The following is a 24758-nucleotide window of genomic DNA, read 5'->3' as shown; positions in this document are numbered from 1 at the left end:
TATGTAATAGCCATTAACAGTATAAGTACATACATATATAAATATATATATATATATATATATATATTAAATAATTTGTTAATATTTATTTATAATTTACAAAAGTTGTCGTTAGTTAGTTGAGGAGAGAAAATGTGCATTGGGAAATTGTTTATGAACAAGGCTGTTAAAGCTTATAGTTGTACAGCTGACAATCAATCAATCAATCAATTAATCAATCCATCAATACCAAGAGCGGCTTCCAAGCCGATCTTAGAGAATATACACACACACAATAACTAAATGAAAGACAATTGCAAATATTTCTAAGGACAAATTTGACGCTAAATTTTGCTCACGTTTAATAATATATTTTGTTGTTTTGTTTGTTTTTTTTTTCTCATATTAATTATTTAGCATAATTTCAATGTCAATGTCAATTTCAATTTCAATTTTAATTTATAACTAATTGTCTATTTTCGCACAACATTTACATTTTGTTAATCGCAAGCTAAATTTGAAAAATTTACAATTCTAGTTACGGTTCTCGACGAGTTGACTTTATATTGTTTATAATTAATTCATTTTCTATTTGCATTTTCATTCTTTTAATGTTTTTTTTTGCTTTTATTTATATTTGTATTAAATTGTAATTCAAAAATCTACTTAATAAAATTGTTTTTGCTATTTGTTTTTTTTTTTATTTGTTGTTGGTTAACATTTTGTTTTAAGTTGCTTTTTTTCTAACTGTATATGTATATATGTATATTGGTTTTTATATATGTATAACATCACATTATAATAATTACTAATTAATATTTTTACTTTTGCTTTTGTTTTTGTTGTTCTTTATAAATGTAGTTAATGCACAAATACTAATTTTCGTAATAAAGATTTTTGTTTATTAAATTTCATTTCTTAAAAAATAAACTGTGTAATTTTGTTGCTAAGAGTTGTTTTTGCTGTTGTTGTTTTTGATATTGTTACACGGAATTTCTATAATAATTATAATGACTATTTACACGTAGCGAAATCAAGAAATAACAAATAGCTGGCGACAAACTCACATCAATACAGCAAAATGACAGAGAAACAGGCAAATAATTAGTTCCTGAGAGCAGCCTACCCCACCTTGTTGGCACCTTGGAAACACGTGCGAAGTCTATTTAGAGACGGAGGAGTGCTGAGTCCCAACTCCCCCTCCTCGTCCCTCTCTAAAAAGGTCAATTACTCGTAGTGCCCCCCCAAACTTGTTCGCGTTTCTAAATAGCCAGGACGACTAACAGGACGACTGTCTGTGTCGGTTGGCCAAACATTTTCCAAGTGCTGTACTTCTATTTTCAGAAAATAGACTTGGTTAAATTTAATTTTCCAGCTGGAGGCGTGTAGCCGGAGCTGATTGCAGGCAGTGTTGGAGATGAGGCGGTTGGGTGTGGCGTGGTGTGGGGTTAGCTCGTGGCTCCATTAATTTACCCAGCTACGCGCACCGCACGCGTTAATTAGTGAGCAGGCACTCGTTGTGTTCGGTTCCAGATGCTGGTGCTGGTGCTGGTGCTGGTGCCGGTGGTGGTGTTACCTTTGCTCCTGCATCTTGGTACCTGGTGGCGCTACGTGACCGATGTCTCTCATCCGCTCGCGTTGCTGCTGTTCTTGGATTGCCCATTAGCTTGGTTTTCATCTGCAAGCGAAATATGAATAAAACGAATGAGTTGAATTTACAATTGGTGGCAAAAGTTTTGCCTGTTTTGCCACCGGCGAATGTCTCGTGACCCCCGCTACTTCCGGGGTGCCTTATGTTGCACGACTCCTAATCCGCATGGTCAGCCACAAAACTAACTGCAAGCCATAAAGCGTAGCTAACACGTTCTGCTGGCATAGTGAGCGCCTAAAAGCAGCCAATACGACAAACGAGCTGCGGAAACGGAATTATCAATGTGGCCATGGCTGTGACAACGTGTATGGGCGCCTCAGATAGGTCAAGCAACAGGATATCACACTATGGACGTCCCTCTCACTCTCTATATTTGTATCATCTTGCCTTTCCTCACGCTCTCGCTGTCTGCCACCTACTCTCTTGCGCGCTCGCTTGCTCGCTCTCTCTCTCTCCCTGTCTGTCTGTCTGCGTTTCGATATACGCGTGTGTGTGGGCATGTGTGTGCGTGGGCATGCTTTAGCTGCGGCTGTGCAATCGCATGTATGTGTGAGCGTGTGCGGCTGTGTGGGCATGCGGTAACAACAACCAATGGGATTGTCATGAGTGACATGCCGGTCAGAGACGTCAGCGTGTGCATAGCCACATTAACCAGACAAGAGCATTTCGAAATGCACGTTTTGCTTTCAAAAGGTCATTAATTACTATTAATAGGGCAGTTGAAATTTAATTCTTTAATTTGTACGTCATTAACGAATCAAACACTTTTGTTACCGTTACCCACTTAAGCCCAAGGCTACGCTTAAAAGATTGAGGAGCTGAAAAGCCATTGAAAGGAATCTTTTAAGACGTCTACTTTTACTCTAACGTCTGCCACTAATATTCCGAGGAATAATCTATTCAATTTATTTCGAAGAAAATGCGTTTAGCTTTCGCAATGGGATGCTGCTTAAGTCATTAAAAGTTGACGACCTTCAAGCATTCTAAGTGGGTTTGCATAATGCAATGATTATCTCATAGTTTTCCCATGGATTTTTTCATGCTTGCGCCTTGCTCAAGTGGTGCTTATAGCGGCTCATACAACACATACATATATGTATATATATATGCATATATATATATATATAGATGTATACATATAGTCGTCAACTTGTTGTTTTGCGTGTGTTAGAATTTTCATCAATGGCTCTGGCGAATTTTCCATTTATTTAATTTGGCGGCGTCGCCAAGACAACTTGAAGATGACATCAGCTGTTGCTAAGCGCTTTGTTTGCGTCATCAGACAATGACGCCGCCGCCGACGACGACGAGGATAATATCAATTTAGTATTTAGTTGGAATTCAAACAGCAGACAGACAGGCTATACGCCCACTCGCACACAAACCATGGTTGCCGATGGTTGAAATGCATTCCAATGCATCCGCCCATCAAAGTAAATATGGAATTTAATACGACTCGCTAAGCAAACGCTCTCAATTAGAGCAGTCCTCGAAAGAGCAAAAAGGCCACAACTAAATATTAAGCTATTCAGGAATGCAATTAACAATTTTGCAACTAAAAATCTATCATATATAAAAATGTTTAGCAATTAGGAAAGAATCTAAAACTGTGTACAGCTCACAGCTAACAACTGTTTGCTGAATATTTTATCAAATTTATCAAACTTTAAACGAATTAACATATGTAATATTGAGACGACTTCGCATTGAACAATTTGTCAATTTAATTGATCAATCAGTAAATCATTTACATTTAGTGCACACATCACGTAAACTCAATAAACATTTGCATCAATGTAGTTTTAGCACGCGCCGAAAAGTGCGCTACATAAAATTGCCATTTTGCATTGAGGGTATTACGTTCGATATATCAATATATATATATAAATATATTGTTGTTGCGTTGGCTGGCAATCGCTTTCAGCTATTTTCGTTGCATGTTCAGTAATAAGTTAATTTATAAAAATAGCAATAAAGCGAGCATTAAACGAATTTGCATTAAAATACAGTAATGAGGGCGAAACGCATGTTTCCCTAAGCAACAAAGGAGCTGCGTAGCTATAAATAGTATTGTATAAAATTAAATTTACGCAATATATAATTTCATTTAAGCGTAAATAATTGGATTAAATTGGAATTGAGTTTGATTGGAATTAATAAAAACTGTTTCGAAGAATTTGAAATTGTTATTTTAAAACGCGTTTATTCACTCTGAGCGTAATTTCGAGGAATTGAATAACATTCTGCTCGGTCAGCTGTTTGTGTATTCAAGAACTTAAAGATTCAGATTAGCCAAGATTGACTGCAAAGGCAATGCGAATGCTGGAGGCGACCAGCAATGGGCGATGGCATTGACGGACTCTGGCTTTGACATGACAGTTTAATTGAGGGGCAGATTTAGTTTTTTTTCGTCCTGGCTCGAGACCAGCTGCTGAGGCACATCGCCATGTCCATGTCAAAGGAACCGGATGCGAGGACGGAGAGAAAGAGTGCGAGTGCGAGTGAGAGTGGACGAAATATGTAAATTAGGTTGATTCGCCGCGGAGATTGGCTATGTTAGACTGTGGAATGGCGTGGGGCAACAGGAGGGGGCAGATGGCACTCTTGGGAAAGCTGTTGACTAAATTTAATATTTATGACTTTGGTTTTGGCCAACAACAAGTGCCACTTGGTCGCTTTTCCTAGGCTTAAAAACAGCTCGATTTGCTTTAATGGTTTAATTTCTTCTGACTGTGTGCAAACAATGGGGCTTACTCGGTACATTGAGAAGCTCGGATCCAGTAGGCAACAAAGACAACAACTACAAAGCCAGTGAAACGTCCACAAATACCAACAGTTACCTCTTGATTGATCTGGGCGTGTGCGTGGGCCTGGCCATTTGAGGGGATTCTGGATTCAGCTGTATTAAAACAGGTGAAATGGCACCCTAAGCAGGCCCCAACACAATTGCCGTTAAAGCTCCTTTTGATAGCCAGCTGGCCAGTTGTTCAGCGCGTGTTGAGGATTTGCGGTTGAGCAGTTTGCATACTGTGAGCTCAGAGGGAGTGCGGTTGCTCAGTGGTATAGCTGTGTGTGCGTTACTTACCATTTCAGGCTGCACTCAAACTCGTACGCATTCGTATCCATGGTCAATGGCAAATGCATTAAGCAGCGCTCCCCATATAACTCAATTAGAGTATGGCCTATAACGACCGCACTCAAATGCTCAACCTCACAATCGCACACACACAGCCACACGCACACACAGATACAAATAAAGAGAGGCATATATATATACGATATATAAGTGGCGCGTGCGGAAATCAAGGACACTGCTCGATTGCAAATTGTGCTTGATGGACAATGCAGACCGCAACGTATTTTATGCAAGTGCACACGGCCCCAATACGCATGCACACGTTACCACGTACGTACACACACACACACACACATACGAATGTCAATAGACCTACATATGCGTGTGTCCTGCTGGTATTAACATATGCAAATTGGCGACAGTCTGCAGGCTAACAGACAAAAGGGAATGTCTTATACATATGAATATCCATCAGTTCGATTGTTTGCATGTATGTGTGCATGCATGTGTGCATGCATGTGTGTGTGTGCAATGCCAATATGAAACATCAATGTCAATCGCATCATTGCAGCAAATACCAAGGAATTTATCAGTGTCAGCCATTCGCTAAGTGCAATTAAAAGCAGCAGCTGCAAGTGCTCGGATTTACATACATAATCTGTCAAGGACATGACAAGTAGTTGATAAAAATCAAAGCAGCTCGAATCGATGAGCGCACTCCCTAAGAACTGCGCAGTTAATGCAAGTACTCTCAAGCATAACTCTGAGCAGAAAATGTTGCAGGAGCAGGAAGCTTACTCGACTCTAATCCGTGGACCATGAAAGTGGAAACTGGCAAAGAGACAGTCGAGCTAAATAGCAGAGCGCTGATGCTGATAAGAGCAACAGCAACAGCAACTGCTACAGCAGCAGCCGCACTACAAAATACTAAACATGACAACAATATTTTCTGTCGAGCGCATGCGAATCCTGTTTGCTCACACAAAGTTCGCTCTAGGTTATTTCTATGTCCCCAAGCTCACACGTAAACCAATTTTAACGGTTTAACTTTTTGCTGTGCGACACACACACTCACACACCACACGCTTAACATCGTGTGTGTAGATATTTAGCTTGGTCTCTGTTTGTTTACAATGCTTTTATGTTTGCACAAATGACGTCCGCATCTTGGACCATGTGTCGACGCCTCTAAGCCGCCCACTTGCCCTACCCGAAGCATACCCTTACACGCACGCACACGCACACACACGCACTCACACACGCACACACAGCAACGCTGGAATGTTGCGCATTCAAGTGCCGTGCTTGGTATACCCTCTCAAGTAAACATTGTAAAAGCGACCTTATTGCTTTGTAACTATGGCTATTTAACATATCTGAAATTCTATTTGTATTTCTCTATTGTGTCCCTTTTACATCTATAACACATGTAGGTTAATTTTAGCGATCTATAAAGAAATTCTTGGTCACATGAACAAGAATCCAAATCCTTTTAGCGGCAGTGCCTGACTATGAGATACCCGGAACTTGGCAACGCGGGCTACTTTCGCTCTCTCTCTCTCTCTCTCTCTCTCACGCACACACACGACTGCTCAGTGTTGTATTATTATGCATTTTCTCAAGCAAAGCAACAAAGTTCTAATTACAAAAGTTTCGAATATATAATGCGCTTTGCGGTGACTTTGGCTATGGAACAATAGCAATTTCTGTGATTAATTAGTTCAGTTGGACACTCAGTAAGAGTTAGGTATTTCAGCTGTCCAAAGCTCAATGAACATTTACATTGACATTGTATTTATTAGCTTAAATATTTAGCTCCAGCTAACCTCCAGGTATCTGTATTTAACTAGAGCTTTACTACTACTGGGTGCCTTATTGTCGACCACAATGCTTGTGCTTGTGTGCGAGTGTAGAAAGGACAAATTCAACAAGAGAATTATGCTCTGTGTGTGGGTGTATCTATATATATATATATATATTCTTGTATCTGTGACTTATTGTTATGCTGCCACAGCGCTCAATTTATGAGTAGAGGTCGGGCAATGTCTCATACCAATGCAAACTCCAGCTGCTCCGTCCTCAGCGAGCACAGTGGGGCTTAAAAAATAGACACAAGCAAGCTGGCGCCGGGTGGCAAGGGAAATGGATAGGGATAGCAATAGGAATAGGGATAGAGACAGGGCAAGTGCAAGGGCAAGGAACAAGGAACAGACACAGCAGTGGGCAAAGGGTCCTTGTAAACGGAATGCGAAGCATAAATACATTGGCTCTTAGTCTCTGGAGCGCTCTCAACTCTGGGATTAAACTGGGAACGTCTTAACTGGGCTATAAGTAGGACTTTGACTGCCTGTTGAAGGCAGGGCTTGTGGCACTGACTTTGCCAAGGCGTGAGCATCGCCTTTCTCTCTCACATTGTGTACACTTTCATTAAAAGTTGCCAACTTAAGCGATTTGCTTTAAGCCGCCTGCTCAAGCGGCAAGAGTGGGCTTCGTTCTATATTAAATCAATTTCGTCTATGCTCTTTTAAATTGCCTTTCAAGCCTTGCCGACAGAGCGCAGCAGAGTAAGTAGCAAGCGACTGTGCGTGGCAAGCGATGTTTATGCAAAAATGTTGCATAAATTATAAAAACGAGCAACGTACAAAAAACTGTGCTGCATACACTTTGAATTTTAAGTATGTATATTATGTGTGTGTGTGTGCGATGCCTGGTGACAAAAAATAACAACAACAATAGCAAAAGCTCGCTGCCTGCTAATTTATTGGCTGTCGACGATACCCTCTGACTGCTACCTGTTTCCCGCTGCTATCGCAGTACAGTTTTCCACTTTGCCTTTGTGCTCGGCTCGCTCGCTTTTGAGGAGCTTCATTTCTTTAAATTTCATTTCAAAATTTAGCACGTCTTTGCATACACTTATCCCTACACACACGCACACACACACTCTGCCGCTAACATACGTACACACCCACGCAGAGACCGACATTTTGTTTCTTTAGCGAGCGGTTGTCATGTGCGTGAGAAATGCAAGTTTCCGATAAAAATAAAGGCAAAAGAAAAGCTCATAATGGCGCCTTGGAAGGCAAGGCAGGCAATCTATAGGCTAATAGCTATAAAACAAACATTAAGGACAACAAAAGAAAAGCTAATTTCAGAGCGACGAAGCTCAAATTGAGGATACTCCTCAGCAGAAAGAAGTAACTGAAGCAAATGTCGAAGCTTTGAACTGTAGATAATTCCTTGGCCATCCTGGCGAACTTTTACTCAAATCTTAATTTGTTGTCAATAGCAAATGCTCTCAATGACACATATAGCCTTTTGTACTGGCTGCTGCAGGGTATAATGCGAAAATTATCAGAAACAAGCTACATTTTCCTCATTTCCTTTCGGTTGTTTTTGAGGCCAAGTCAAGTTCAAATACTATCAACTGGCAACTTTCATTATGCGCCGCTGATAGTAGCCAAGGCCAGTAGACAAAAGAAGGCAAAACGTGCGGCCATTTGAAGTAGGAAAACAAAAACAGGCGTACGGATCATAAATCATAAAATTGAAATGCTATTGCGAGACTGAGAGGCGGCAAACAGTATACGTAAGAAATATTAAGTATACGCCATGGGTACGTAGAGCCAACAAATTGAGACGCTTCTGAGACGCTTTCGACAGGCAGGAAAAGGTGCACATACATACATACATACATACATACCTATATACATATGTATATACATACATACATACATACATATGTATATACATCAAAGCTTTAGCTATGCAACCACAAATCCTTGCCTTGCCTGACTGTCAACATTTAATTAAATCGAATGTCGCATTTTGCAAACGTTTGTTAATTGAATGCGGTTGCCATCGATTGGCTATGTGTGGTTAAGTGCGAACAGAACACAAACTGAATAGGAAGCTCCGTCAAAGTATAATGCATATTCCAGCCTGAAATGCTGCACTCTGTACTGTCATGGGAACCGAATGAGTTGTTAACAATTGCCAAATTGAATTAATTCGTTTGTGGCTTACGCATGTGGCATAACTCATAATTCCTTTGAGAAATGCCAGCGTAAAGCTCCTTTACAATGTTAGCCTCGATGCCGGCGAAGCCAGCGTCATGGCTAACGGGAACCTGAAGAGCAGCCACCGCGCTGCAAACACGGTTTGTGGCAGATTGTGGCTGCGGGTGCAATACGTCCGCTGCTCTTACAAGAGAACACAATGCATTAAATGGAGCAAGTTAATTAATGTAATGAGAGCACGACTATGCGAGGCACTCAGTGCAGTAGCTAAATTCCACCAGAGGCATGCAATATCCTAATTATTTTTGGCAAGAACAGAAGTTGGTAGATGAAACTTAAGACGAATGCAATTTTCTATTAGCTTCTTTATACTTCTCTAGTTTTTTGTTTCATTTTGAACAATTTAGTTTTTTTCTTTTAATTTTATTAGTTTTGAATATTTTGATAAATTTTTGTTTTTAATTTGAAATCACGTTTCACTGGCAAATCCACTGGGAAAATGTATTCATTAGACGCATCATGAACTTTGGCCCACTTTTAATCCCTCACATCCAAGTTAAACTATGTGCATAGAGTAAACACACATATGCATACACCAACACATACACATACACATACACATGCTTATTTATGTATGAGCAACATATATACAAGCTGTATGTACACTGGATGCTGCACGTACTTTGGCTAAAACTTTTCGTTGGCACTGTGTTGGTGCCTTCTGGCCAAGCTGTTGCTGTTGCTGTTTCGGCATGCAAACGGCATCACGTAGTGCGAACAGTACTTGTATAGTAAATATATATATAGTATATATGTATATGTATATGTATATCTCTTTAAATATGTGTATGTGCTCTATAAGTACATAGCTATATGAGAACGAAAGCTAGCCTTGGGATGCAGCAGGAGTCTTGCAAGGGGCAAGTTTTGTAATGAGATCCTTTGTAGCCAAAATCTTAATCTATTGAATGCGAATAGATAATAGTTAATTATACTTATTTTCATGCTAACACAAGCTAGAATTACAAAAGTTATTAGCTCGAATATCTAACTTTATGGCTGTGGACTGGGAATGCTCCATTTGGCTCTGCAGCTACATGTTCTTGTTACGTGCAGCAAAGCGCGTAACGCAATAAAAGTGGGCGTGGAACGCACAGACATCGACGTTAAAAGCGAGCGCAAAAAAGGCGAAAAACCACGAGAAAAAACCACCAAAAAAAGGGAGAGAAAAAAGGCAAAATTGGTTTCAGTCTGCGGGAAATTGAAATGCAACGAATAACACGTTATTGCATGCTGGGAAAAAGAGACGGAGCGCGAATCAGAAAGGGAAAGAGGTGACAGAGTCAGCCCGAAGCGGGCCAAGTGTCCGCGCAAGCGGAAAATGTGAAATTGTTGAAATTGACCATTGTTCAGTTTTAAAACAAAAGAACGAAACAACAATGCAGCGCACGTTGGGCAAATACAAACAGTTTTGCAAATGAAGAAACGTAATTAAATCAAAATTATTTCCATTAATGGCGAGCACAATAATCATAAATTCCTCGAATGCTTCAAACGATGACAAATACCATTTAGTTAAACTGGGTAAATGTGTGTATGCAGCCTACCTCGTTTTATTTTGCTCAAACGCCATTGTAGTCGATCAGAGCAAGGTCTCTATCATCAGCATGTTTTTCACTGGACTGACAAATTCTGAATAATTCCCAAGATGCATCATGACTGACACATCATGAATTATTGTAGAACATAGCTGACACTTAAGCTAAATATAAACCTAGTAGCTGCCAGCTTAAGCCTGATATACAATTGACCTTTGAGACACTCAAATATAGTTTATGTTCATTTAGACATGAAGCGTCAAAGTTTTGGGGTGTTGGCTTTAGTTCACGGTGCAACAAAGAAACATTTTGTTTATATATGAAATTTAATTAGCGAAATAGTCAAAGAATGTGACTAAGTTTGTGTGTTTGGATTCCAGCTAACTTCAATTCCTCATAACGCTTTAATAGAGGCTCACGTAAGAGGTCACAGCATTTGAATACATTTCGTGGCGTGGTCACGTTTTCCTACTTGAATATTAATCTCATTAAATATAATATAAATTGTTATTTAAACGGCAAATTTGCATTTAAATTATTAATAATTCCTTTTTTTTTAATCGATGCTGATTTTGATTTGAAGTTTAATCATATTATATTTATTTATTTGAACTCAATTGAGTCATATGACATATTTATATCGCTTGTGCTGACAATACAGGAACCGCACAAAAAAAAAAGCGAAAAATAAAAGTTGACATCGCCAATTGTCGGTCGCAGCGCTGTTCATAGTTCTCGATTCTCGATTCGCGGCAGGTTGATTCAACCGGAAAACGACATTTGAAATGGCAAAAGCGTGAGTAACGATTGCTCCAAGGTGTAGTTGGACATTGATTGCATAGTACTAGATTTGATTTGACTATTCGTAATGCAATACCTTGCTGACCGCCCTTCAATGCAATCTATGGATAACTTGTCAACAGGATATTGAATTCATTCACAAAATGTTAGCTTTGGTTACTAATTTTATTTTATTTTGGTACCATTGAAGGTGTCACAGACAGAACTAGGAGTGGCAGACCCGGCAAAGTAAAGCTAACTTTATTTAGCCATGTCCGTCCGATCTCGTAAACTGTGAAAGCTAGAGACTTCAAATATTATATGTATATCACAGTGTGCTAAACGCAGTACGAGCTGATGATTCCTTTTGTTATTATCGATTATTATCGATAATTTGATTTGATTTTACAAAAGATGAAAATTTATCAGTTTGTGTAATCTTCTTTAATGAATACACAGATTTTGTGCATTTCGCATTTTAAATACCTTCGTCCACTCATGTTACCAACTGAAATATTAAGGACGTGTGTCAATAGAATCAATTTGTTGCCATTGTTAAGCTCTGATTCTAATTCAGCAAGAGAGTGCATCTAGAACAAAAGTGATTCAATAACCAATTTGCCATAGTAAAGCTCATGAGAGCAGCAGCTGCTTAAAATGTGCAGCAGTGTATGTATGTGGGCTTCTATTGCTGGCTATGTGTGCAACACACAAAGCTTAGAATGATTGGCATAGCAGCTCCGCAGCCTTCACAGTATTTGTGGTACTAGATGCATTTAGATCCTGTCAGAGACTTATGGCAACTCCGCAGCTCAATCGTTTCAGTTATATATAGTTGACTGAAATATTTAAAGAGCGCGCATACATAAACATTATGCAAATGGCCGACTGACGTCAAGCGTTTGCATAATTTAAATCGATTGACGGCCAAACAATTAAACAGCCCAAAACAACAACACAAATTAAAGAGAAATCCGCCCACGCACACAACGTGCAGTGCAGCTGCGCCCACTTAATCGATAAACAAACACAATGCGGCAACACCACGCACAGTGCAACAAAAATGCTCTTAAAGTTGGATCAGAAAATGTCTCTTAATCAACACAGCGCAATTTAAGTATAGAAATGTCATCTGAGTCTAAAAGCCCTTATAAAAGTAAGTTATAAAATGATAAGATTACTTGGCTTTAAGATAGATAATTGCTGAAGCACATCAACGGCTATTGAATGCGTTAAGACTTGTAGACTGAGCCGATAATTAATGGAACACTTTGCACCACAGTAAACACGAATGTGCGTATATATATCATTATCTGCAGTTTATACATATATATTTATATATATATATATATATATATTTATACAAATTTATATATATATTCAAATATTTCATGGCAGGACAGCTGTCGCACTGCAACATTTGTGCATGTGGTAAACATATATATGTATGTGTGTCTGTATATATGTGTACATATCCACATTTTCGCAATTCCTGTAAATGGGTGTAGGCCTGTGTGCTTTCGACTGCATGTGAAACGTGCATGTGGCGTGTAAATGTAAGCCAGCAGCTGCTGCAACGGCTGCTATTTATTGATTTATTAAAGTCGTTTAATAATTATTATAATAAAATCGAAATTCAACTAATACATAGAATATATAACTTTGCTATATCTAAAGAGACATTAATTATTTTTTACATATTTTTCGATTCTACATTTATATATAATATATAATATCATTAAATTTCTATTTGTTCATATATCACTCTCACTCTACAACATAAAGATACATATATAATTTCCCAACATTTAACTCTCCTGCTATTTAGAGTAAGCAAATGAGCGCAAAAACAAACTGAAATGCTGCAAAAACCTTAATGAAAAATCTAATCATTGGAATTTCGCAATTAAGTTAAACTCTAACAATTTATATAAAATTTGCATTGTTAAATTGATTTAAAATTCAATAATGAGTAAATTAAATTTGCATTTTTGTGCATTGTTTTCATATATTTATTGCGAAAATCGCTGGAATTCAAATGATTATGAACTTACAATTCATATGCAATCGTTATAATTACGCAATTTACGATAATCAAAAGCCGACGAACAAGCAGTTGCCTTGACAACATGCAGCTGAAATCCTTGACAGAGATGTCAACCGAATGGAACGGCAGCAACTTTGACAGATTGTGTGCATTTGGTTGTGCGACAACTGTGGCTTGCTGCCTTGAGTGGAAGGATGACGATGCTGCTGCTTAAATCCATTGCAATATGTATAAGCTTAATTGCATTCGATTTCGATGCATATGCGCATTGCAAGACTGAAACATAAAGCTAAGACAATATGTAGCTTGCTGCAGGCTCACATTGAACATAATTAAAGTCTCAGGCGGCAGGCAAATGAAAATCGATGCCTGGCCCTATACACACACACAGCCACATACAATTCTGAGAAATGAGCCGAAATTTTCCAAGCAGCAAATTGCTATTTGCGTGAGCCACACACAAGCACAGACACAGACACACAGTCTGGCCAAAATCAACAATATAAATGACATAAAAATCGCATTAACCCATATTTGCACTAGGCACGAGAGCAAATCAAATTACATGGGAACCATCGGCCCGGACCTGGACCCGGGTGGCTGCTGTTGCCACTACATTCACATTGGGCGTCGCGTCTTATCAGCAACAAAAGTCGGGAGCAGCATGTAGCGGAAACGGAACGTAAATGGCAGCCATGTTCAGGCCAGCGCTAAAAAGGCAATAGCAGTAGGCAGAAGAGCAACGCAACGAGTGAAAGAACCGAAGCCAGCGCACAAATTGAAAACTTTCGCGCAGCTTAAACAGCAATACATATTGACACAGCTGACGACGATAATGATGTCGAAAATAATGATATAGCTTACACTGATGATGATGCGATGCGATGCGATGCGAGGCGTTGTGACGTGATTCTTCTATCGTTGCCTACTTATGAGCGTCAGCTGCCGCCCACATATACCCAAGCGTGCACGCATATATGTATCTGAGTTTAATTTTCACTCAAATGGCACACCTACAGCAAGACGCTAAGATACCCTGCAATTGAGCGAACTTCGACTTCAGTCAATCGAGCAATTTAAGCTGCAACATAGATGCATTTCAATAGCTGAGTTATAGGTTTCATTTTAATTAAAATAATTCATAGTTGGTATGAGTTGAGTTCGAACAGCCACTTCAGCTTGCGGCTACAGGGTATATTAGACGTATAGGCCTAATAGCAGCAGAGGCGCCGACGGCACATGTGTTGCTCGCGTTCAGCGGAAATTGTAAATGCGCACATAAATACTTGTAAATAATTAGTGAAATTAGTGTCGCAATTTATTAAATGAATTTGTGCATAATTTAAGTGACTTGGCCTTAAGGAATGGGGAAGCGAGCACAATGAAGACGTTCGAGCACAAGTTGTTGACTGTTACATCGCTGTGCTCGTAATGAAGCCACTTGATGTCGTTTAAAAATAACATTTAAGCATAATTCAAGGAAATGTCCTTGCTGTGCAGGGAGTGGGCGAGAAGTGTTAATTGAATGCGCAAAAGTTACGCACAAATTGCAGCTCGTCTCAAGGACGACAATGAGGCAAGTGCAAGGACAAGGTCAGCATTATGACCGCAGTACTGCATTGTGTTGCGGTTTGGTCAAGCAGCAAGCAGCAAGCAGCAAGTAGCAGGCGGCAAGTAGCGAGCAGCGAACAGGAAGCAGGAAGCAGGAAGCTGAAAGCAAATCAGCAGCACAGGCAGCGTGGGCGAATGTGCGGTCAAATGAAATTGTAGCCAGCCAAGTAGCTTCAGAGTAAATGCAGTTATTGATTTTCACTGGATGTATCCATAACAACAATGCTGCCTTGCAGCAGAGCCATTTTTTCATTCCATTTATTGCTCTCTCTCCCCCCTTTCGCTCTTTCTCTGTTTGATATTATTATTTTGGCATCTCCTTCCCTTTTTGGCTTACACATGTTTCCGTGTTGTTTATTTATAAAGGCTGCATTACACACAGTCAGCAGCAGTTGCTTTGTGGCCACTGCAACTGATTTCGTTGTCGAGCAAGGGATATAACGTAATTGGAAAGCAGAAAGACAGCTCGATTGTACGGACCGGTGAGCAGATAAATTTAGTCACATATCGGATGCAACAATCAATGGCAAGATTGCCAACAGTTGCAAATGGTTTTCATTTCGTTTTTCACCTTACTAAAAACTGTTGGCGAACGAGCAAAAATGGCTAAGATAATTAGCACTTGTCCTTAAATTACATATTTACTGCATTGTTTCTGGTAATAATCGGTTGACATCATTTCTTTGAAAAGGTGAATGAACGCCGCAGCCGGACCTGCTTCTGGACGTGCCGTACGCTAGCAGGACATTGCCTCTTGCAGCACTGTCTGACCGAAAAATCCTGCTATGCATTTTAATTGCGAGACAAAACTCATCTGGCAATCACAGCGCACACCGAAGAATACAAATTTGCTGTGTTTTTGGTAATGCACGGCATGGAAGCGTTTTTCATTTACTACCTTTGTTCAAACTCTACTATTTTTGAGAGTTCCAGTCCAGTGCAGCCGGTCGGCATCGTTTCTCTCCATCTCCCTCGCTCGTATTTGCTTTTATATGAGAGGGAAACTAGGTCATTTTTGTATGAAATTCACAAAAGCATATAAATACTTGAAGCGTGCGGAATAGGAAACGACTAGGCGCAGGATGTCGTGTCAGCGACCTGCCTGCATACTTAACTCCTCACCCAACTCCCCCTCTCTCTCTCTATGTGCTTCGTTATATTTTGTCGTTCTACGCTGTGGGGCGTAACAGGATGGCAGAATATGCTTTAAACAGTCAGGCACGAACCATTTCGTCACATGTTGCATGCTCAAACAGACACACTCACACACAGAGTCATGCACCCACACACACACAGGCGCATAGAAAACATGAAGATTATTAATTGATTTTGATTTTGAAAGCTAGGCTTGGCCGACATTCTGCAAAGTCGCACAGCTGGCGAAAATTAATGACTACCATTTGGCCTCAGTGGACAAATTTTGCTGTTAGGGTCGAGTACAATTAATTACTGACAAATACTCGAACAATCTGCGAAAAAGAAAATCAACTAACTTGTCTACTTGCGGGCTTTTATTTGCCTGAGACGTTATTTTCAGTTGGCTAAATGAATATTTGGTAGCACTGTCGGCTTAAGCTAGTTGATAAATTGTAATTTGAAATAAAAAAACCTCAAATCATTTCATTAGCATTAAGAACCAATAGAAAGTTTGTTCTTTAGATATCGCAATTATTATTATTATAAAATGTAATTATTGCATTCACATACATTATACACATTCATTTTAGAGCTTCATTCTGTGCCTTTCATTGTGGCATTTAGGAAATATCGGATACAGTCTTTGCCCAAATGGAAATTACATTTTTCAGTTAGGCTAAAAGGCATTAGGGTCCGGGTGTCTGCATTTGCGGTTACTGCTGTGGCTGCTGCTGCTGCTGCGGTTGCGGCTTATACCATTGCCATTGCCAGGCAAGTGCAACATTTATGTATTGCACTTTTGTGAGATGTCTCAAACATTGATAGCAAGCAGCTACCGGCAAAAGTGGTCTGTGATAGCTGCAGGCTAAGTGGTCTGACGAGAGAGAGTGGATTGTGGTTGAACATAAAAGTGGAGACAAAGCTGCAAGGTAAATAACTTTTAGTGAATGGAAAAAATGAAATGATGTTGATGCACAAGTTGCTATAGTTATGGCATGGTCTAAAATTAGCTTGTTCATTAACAAGTTAGTGAAATGAATTTTGTATATAAAACCCATTTGCCTTGGTTAGCCATTTGATTAAAAAATAACTTCGCTCACATAACTTTAGAATCAAAACTTTCCTGTGAATCATCGCCAAACACTTTGCCTGTCTAGTAGCTAACTTATCAGTTTGACAGGTAAGAAAACCAAACAATAGCAAAGATTAGGGCAACAACTGGCAGAAAGTTTTCATTTACTTAAACCAAACTCGCACGGTTGCTAGATAACCGAGAATGAGTCTCCGTTTTATAGACATTTGGAGTATAAAAAATACACACGCGACATAAATCACAGATAGGCCAAAAGAAACGGCATTTGCTGATATGACAAATTCGAAATTTGCAAAGCGAAGCGTTGAAAAGAAAACCCCAAAAAGGAGACGCGGTAGAAGTAGCGGAAGACGCAAAGTTTTTCTGCGAGTTCATCGTGTTAGATGCAGGCGACTGCTTGAGTGTGTCTTGAGCGTGGGCGTGGCAGCAATTGGTAACAAAACATAATGATACAACAATAAATTTCATAAGAAGTGGAAAAATTGCCAATAAATTGGCCTCACATTATGCGGGACGAGCTACGCAACCACAGAACAGCAAAATATCTCACAATTTATGGCTATTCAGTAAAGTAGAATGTGAATGCAGGATTGAAAGCGTGAAGCAGAGCACAATAAAAGCTACAATAGCTCCACATTGCGTATACGCAACGTGCGCTTCTCTACATAAATCTGTTTAGTTGAGTGACTGATTCGCCACTTTAGGACTCGAAATTTAGTTTACGCTCTAACCATTTGTTATAATTATTATACATATTCATATACTAGTATTTATATCAAATCAAACATATATAGGAAGATCTTTCGTATTTATACTTTTTCGTGTGCAAGGACGCGCTTGTAATACATGGCATATGTGGGTCAAGGGGGCGGCCACACGACGCTCCAGTTCTCCATGGAGTCACCTTTAATATCAGGCTCCTCATTTGCATACATACATATGTAAATACTCACACATGTATGTAAATATTTGCTTATATCATTATTTTTGTGTCAGTTGACATTTCTTTTGCATTTTTTTGAATTTATGCGTGCTTTCCGTAATTGCTTTTGCATCAGACAGAGAGCAGGCAAAAGTTGACCCAACAACAGGAGTAGAGGCAATAAAAAAGACAGGTTAATAAAACATTTAATTAAGCTTTTGCATGTGATTCTGACAGCCGGGCAAAAGAGTATGAAACAAAAAAAAAAAAAAAAAACTGCCCAGGGTTCTATTGGAATGAAAACGCACGAATGTCAAACGAAGCGTAATTTGCTTTGATTCCGCATTTATTCATTTAACCATTCAATTTTTTTACTATTTGTTAAGCTTACCAAGCCAAAGGCACATTTTTTTCATAAATTAAATAAGGGTAAATATGGGACGAATGAATAAAAAATATATTCATTTTTTTTTAAAATTATTTTAATATTTTCACCTATGATAATGAAAAGTAAAAATAAAAATCGTCACTAAAAGCATTTCCTTTTCATATCAAAAATTGTTGATTAATTACATTTGTTGTAATTAAAGCAAATGCACAACAATTCTAAAAAACAACGGTGCGCTATGTAATTACAAGATAAATTTACAAGCAAGAAATTCCTGCCTTGCCAGGCAGCGGCTGTCCTTTTGACAGTTAATTTATGTGCAAAGTTACAAGTGCCTCGAGCCTACAACGCAGCTGCCGTAACGAGCTCCTTTACATACACCCTCTGCACCTACATATATATATATATATATATATATATATATGCTTGTGCCTGTGTGAACGTTTATGCGAAAATAGCCAAGTTAAAGGTCAGGCGCCGTTTTTAATAGGCGTTTCTCGCCGCGCGCCCCAAAAGTATGCTTCGCTGTGTCTGCCTTTTTTGCGGCTGTGCACTGAAGCGCAAACGGGCCGAAGTATAAATGTATACGCCATGTGCGCCCCGCTGTGAGATTTACGATGGGTCAATCAGCCATGAAGCATTTCGTGTTATTGTTTTATTTATTCTGCTTTCGTTTTCCTTTCTTTTTTCTGTAGCATTTGCAAAGGAAAACAAATGCTCCAATGAAAAGTAGATTGGCAAAAAAATTGGGACTGAGAGACGGCCTCGATTCGCATATGAGAAATGACGGCAGCTAATCAAGAATTCAAGTTCGAACCAAGCCGTAAATAGCCGGACGCGATTTGGCCATAAAATTGCCAAATTGAAGCATCTACAATGCACGCACACAAAGCGAATTTATTTATAGATATTGATACAGATACAGAACATTATATTTTAATGAAGTGCTTTAAAAATTTAGTGAAACTTAATGTTTTCTATCTTAAAAAATATTTAAGTATTTAAATATAAAAAGAAATATATAAAATATCATTGCATATTAAATTTATGTATTAAAAATGCATTTTAATGCACTCCTACTGGATTTAAATTTCTTAAAGGGAGTTATTAATATAATCTCTCTTTACCTTCGATATTCATGACTTTCCTTTATAGACTTGCAAATAATTAAGCTGATTATAGATATGTTTATTTACTTTTAACCGAAAAATACAAAATGTGCGAGGATATCTTCAAGTCAGCATATGAAACAGACAATTGGCAAGGCCCAACCTTATATTACCTCTTGCTCACTTGTTTAGCTCTGTGTGTCTGCTCATAAATGTAATATCTATTTGTTTACATAAAATATTATGCGAGCGCGCAGGAAATGTAATGCAAATTGAGTTTTGCGCCTTGACGCTCGATATAGAATCTCCATGAAGTGTAACCAGTAAGTCGAAAGTCTGCTGAGCGCAGAAAAGCTCGTGGCATGTTTCCGCGGCAAGGTCATCATCGTCATCGTCGTCGTTGTCGTCGCCTAGGAGGCGACAGGTTTTACGACACGCACATGTCAAACACAGCAAGGAGTTGAGCTTTTGTTGGCCCTTAAGAATATATTACGACAATATATAGACCTTTGGCGAGGTTACTTACTTTCGAAGACGTAAGTATCTACACACGAACACACATGTATATACATATAAATATATATATATATATAAATATTTATTTATACATTGAGCTGAGACAATTATTTTCAATCTCTTAGTTATGTTGAAACTTGTTTTTGCAAGCGCTTTCCATAAGCAGTTAATCTTTGTAATTGCCAAATAAAAGTTAAATAAGCGGCTTATAAATTCTTATTGAAACAGAATTTAATATTTACACAGTCGACATTAAAAAACATACTTTGTTAACATAATTGCAGCCAGTACTGCACAGTTGACTGCATTCGACTTAATGAATATATTATTGAAATACTTGAAATATTTTCTGCGTAAATTTCAACGTAAACTTGAAGTAAAATATATAAATATATATAACTTTATACATAAATATATATGTATATATATATTTATATATATATATATATATATATATGTATTTACAGACAAAACCAAACTGATTATTCTCAAGGTATCGCTGGGATGATGTGGTGTAGCTTTCGTGCGGTCCTGGGTTTTAGTGCTGTGGGTAATATGAGTGGTGCGTGTGCTTGCCATAACATAAAATGCCTTTGGGTAGCAGCAGTTGTTGTTGCGCAAAAAAATACAGAAAAGAAAATAACAACCGTTTTATAGCCCCAATACAGAAAGTGGCGTTGTCAGCAGCAGCACCAGGACGCGAGCCAGTACCAGGAGCAGGACAACAAATGGGAAAAAAGCAAATTACAAACGCCACGTACTTGAGGCTTGTCAGATTGTCAACCAAAAGGGAAACCAAAGGACCGAGCGTAAAGCAAACAAACGCTGATAACAACAACATCAATAAGCAGAAGAAGAAAAGGCGAAGAACAGCGGTCCAGTTTTTAGATTAGCCCCTTCGGCATGGTAAAGGTTTCCTTAAGCACAGCTGCTCGACGTCTTTCATATTTTTGCCAGCTTTTCTGTCTTTTTTTTTATATTTTGCCGGCCTAAATTAAAGCAAATCATCACAAGCTGGCGGTCAAGCTCAAAGACAAGCACAGCTTGATAACGATGACGACAATAATAATAATAATGGTGATGATGATTGACGGGCTTTGTGATGCCAGCAGAGATGTACGGACGCCTTACAACAAATACAAATTAAATTAAAGCCCAAATGAAGAGAGGAATAGCGCGCAATTTGTATGCACTTTAATTTAATTAAATCTGTTCAAAATCAACTAGACAGCAACTAAAAATAAACAATGAATAATACGGCTCGGGTTTCGTTGCATAATTAATTGGATTTTAGTGCTGTCAGCGCTGGCAGCAGATGGTAAAAATCTTAATGCGTTTAACGCGCAAATCCAGCAATAAACAGCAAAAGGATATAGCATCATAAAAATCCTTCATACAGACACAGATGAGCACACAGACAAGCTTGCTTTAGCCAGGACTACAGTAAAAACTGTGAGAGCGGACAAAGCTTTGATATGCTAAGCGCTTATAGAAATTTGGGCTTATGATTCAAATAAACCCGTTTTCACTAAGTAGATTAGATAAGAATTTAATTTATAACTGCTCATATTATAACTCGCTTATATTGAAGATAAATATTTATATTTGGCTTTAGACTGAAGCTGATATTTCTTAATGTCAAGTTGAAGTTCATATATTATTAAAGTTAGTTATATTTTAAGAATTATATATATATATATATATATATATATATATATAAACTACAAATATCCCAAGCCTCACTGTGGTTGCCAGGCTCTTTCACATAAGTACCACAAAGTCAGATTCGCAGAATCTGCTTTTAATGATGCCCGCAGCACTGTAAGAGGCAAATGGGTCAGCGTCACAATGTCGACGAGGCGATTATTGTAAGTGATGCACAAATGCCCCTTTAAGTAGCCTCATCAACTCCCGACCTTCGCCGACTGCATAGCTGTGTGGCTGCCTGTGTGCTTGGAAATGCTTCAGCTAAAAGTAGAATTTTTTTTGCTTTGGCAAGAAATTATTTTATGCATAGAGTGGAAAATAATATAAGAAAAAATATATTCACTGCCTGACATTAACAATTCCATTAAGTTGACATACACACAAAAACGAAATAAATAAACTTGCGCGCATACGCAGAAGGGAAGTGGGAGTAATCTCGTTACTATCCCCAGTTGGCTGGCCAAATCTCTGTTGACAGCTAAAAGACAAAAACAAAACCGTGGCAAAAAATGGACTTGGAAACGCTTTTAAGAGATAAAGAGAGAGAGAGAAAGCAGAAACTCATTAGTTGCGAGCGAAGATTGAATACTGTTTGTGCGGCTGGGCTGGGGCATCATATGTGATCATTTATAAAGATGTAAATTATTTAACAATATGAGCGAGAGACACAGTGGAACGACGTCTAGATGGGCTCCAAAGGTCGCTGCGGGGGCAATTTGTATTTGTATTTGGCGAAGGTCGCTGACAGCTGAAAGTCGTTTGCCACTTCCATAACAAATAGAAAGAGAGGAGATAACGAGAGAACGAGAGTATGAAAGTCAAGACAAGCTGATAAAAGACACCAGCTGTCAAGTAATTCAATGCCGTCATCGCAACCGGTCGCTCACTCAGCAAGGTGACAAACAGTGCCAGAACCTGAACCAGAGCCAGAACCAGAAAACAACAGCTAAACAAAAGCCAAAGCCAAAAGCAAAACACAAAAGTCGTTAAACAATTTTTGTTTTTGATATGAGTTGCCCTTGAAATTAAGTAGAGAATATGCAATTACAAAGCGAATAATGAATACACTTCAGTTACAACGTAAGAAGAGGATTAATAATTTAAAAAAAATAAAGGCTTAAGCAACCAATTTAATTTCAAGGAAAATCTAGCTGAAAATGCTTTAAATTATCGAATCGTTAGCAAATGGTTTGTAAAAGTTTGATAAGCACCTTTCGACTTGAACTCAGAATGAACTGAGCGAATGAAACGCTTGAAACCAGATCTAGATACGACGTGAGCTCCATAACTAAATTAAGAACTTGAGCCGTATGCAAATTGGCAGCAACAAACGATAAGCAGCGACATTGGCAAAGGCTGTTTGTTTGTTGATTTAAAGAACTTCCATTGAAATTCGTTCAGCAAGATGTTGCCATTTGCACAGGCTGTTTTCAAACGAGGAGAGTTCAATAAACCGTAGCTCAAATCAATTTAAGGCAAGCCTTTGTATGGGCTTTTGCCATCTATCAAAGTGTGCAGCCATCAATCAATCAATCGATCGGAACCGCATTTTAGCTATTAGAAGCTGTCGCAAATAGTCAGACGACGGTTCACCTGGGGCGCGGCTGACTCACAGTTGGTTAGGCAAACAGTGCAATGAGTAATTGGAGAAGTATTTTGCGTGCGCCAACATGGCGTATGATTAACTTTAGCCTCGCCAAGCGCATGGAGAATAATTTAGTGTCAAATCTAATTGCACCCCAAAGGACAAAAACGAAACGGGACGCAAAGAGCAATTCCAAGTCATGTGCACAGATAGCTAAATAACAACAAAACAAGAAAACGTTGGAAAATTTTTCGATATTATATGCGTTGGCTGTACCTAACGCTTTATCTCGCTCGCACTAGCTGTCGCTCTGCGTCTCTTGTATTGCTATCCTGTTCTCGTGTGCAGAAACAAAACAAAAAAGTTTTGTTTTTGCTCTTTTGTTGGTGTTGCGACGGTCTTTGGGGGCAGCATCGGAAAAACTAATTAATAGCACATTTTATGTTTGCCTGCCTGGCGGCCAGATTAGTCCACTATCACAGCCCACCCACGCCCACAAGCCCCAGTCATTTTGTGACAAATAATGTGGAAATTAAATGATATGCCCGGGGCGATAAGAGGATAGCATTTGACATTATCATTGTTGAGGATGTTCGATGTTGCTGTCGGTTTGGGCGTGGGTGTTGGTTTTAGTGTAAGACTGAAGCCACATTACTGCAGCTCGTTGCGAAAACAAGTGTTGGCTTAAAGTTACCCACTTTCAGCAAACGCCCGCGCACACCTCGCACTTGCCCCAAGTAACGATAATGGGACTGTGCCGGCCAGTAGCAAGCTGGGCTGGAACCTTCGCCGATAGCTGACCAGGTTAAATCTGATTAGTCCTCGACTAAATTCCTGCTATAAATAGCATTTAGTCTGGGAATTAGGCTGTCAAATTGACGCTGAAAATTTGTAGCCTACTTCTAAGCACGGCAATTAAACTCAAACACATGCACATGAAAAGAGCAGTCGAAGCAGCAGCGGTAGCTGTAAAAATGGCAACACAAAAGGATGGGGGTAACATATAAAGCTGTATACATACATACACGCAAGCGGGTGTGCGGCTGTGCGTGTGTGTGCAGCATAATATGAGAAACAACAAAAAAATATCACAAAAAATACAAACATACACACACACGTGCGCAAAACTAGCACGCGACACAACAGGAAGTGGTAAACGGGTGGGGCTTGCAAAATATTTGAGAAGGATGACAGACGGGTGGGAGGACGCGACGGCATGTTTTGAAATTTCAAAGGAACTAAGGACACGACACAGCGACAAAAAGTTGTTGTTGCTGCTGCTGCGGTATATTTTGCTTCTGTTGCTTGTCTGACGTTGCGCCTGGTCCCCATTTTGAGTGTGTGAAAATTAACACAGTGCCACACAAAAGTTTATGTACATATTTATATTTAAGCACACAACAGATACACATACAATCGCAAACAAACGGAAGCAGCACAACGAAGAACAGCGCACAGTGGTTGAAGCTCTGCAGAATTAGGCAACGAATTAATATTAAATATATAAAATATTTAATTATAATATATATATTCTATTTTAATA

General features: G+C 39.0%; 1 protein-coding gene across 2 annotated transcripts in view; it reads right to left on the bottom strand.

Annotated features, from left to right (window-relative positions):
• Positions 1 to 24758, bottom strand: part of LOC111596494 (eukaryotic translation initiation factor 4E type 2) — a 45696-nt gene that overhangs the window by 3398 nt on the left and 17540 nt on the right. The window contains exon 3 of one of the 2 annotated variants that reach the window (XM_023310755.2): positions 1278 to 1657. The exons of the other annotated variant lie outside the window; for it this stretch is intronic. Within the exon in view, the coding sequence (XP_023166523.2) occupies positions 1475 to 1657 (183 nt within the window). The 3' untranslated portion in view covers positions 1278 to 1474. Of the gene's footprint in view, positions 1 to 1277; positions 1658 to 24758 lie in introns of those variants that run through there. 2 annotated transcript variants of the gene reach the window in all.

Source organism: Drosophila hydei, unplaced genomic scaffold (genome assembly GCF_003285905.1).
Source record: "Drosophila hydei strain 15085-1641.00,03,60 unplaced genomic scaffold, DhydRS2 tig00008121-arrow-pilon, whole genome shotgun sequence".
Taxonomy (NCBI): Eukaryota; Metazoa; Arthropoda; class Insecta; order Diptera; family Drosophilidae; genus Drosophila; species Drosophila hydei.
This window is presented reverse-complemented; position numbering and strand designations above follow the sequence as displayed.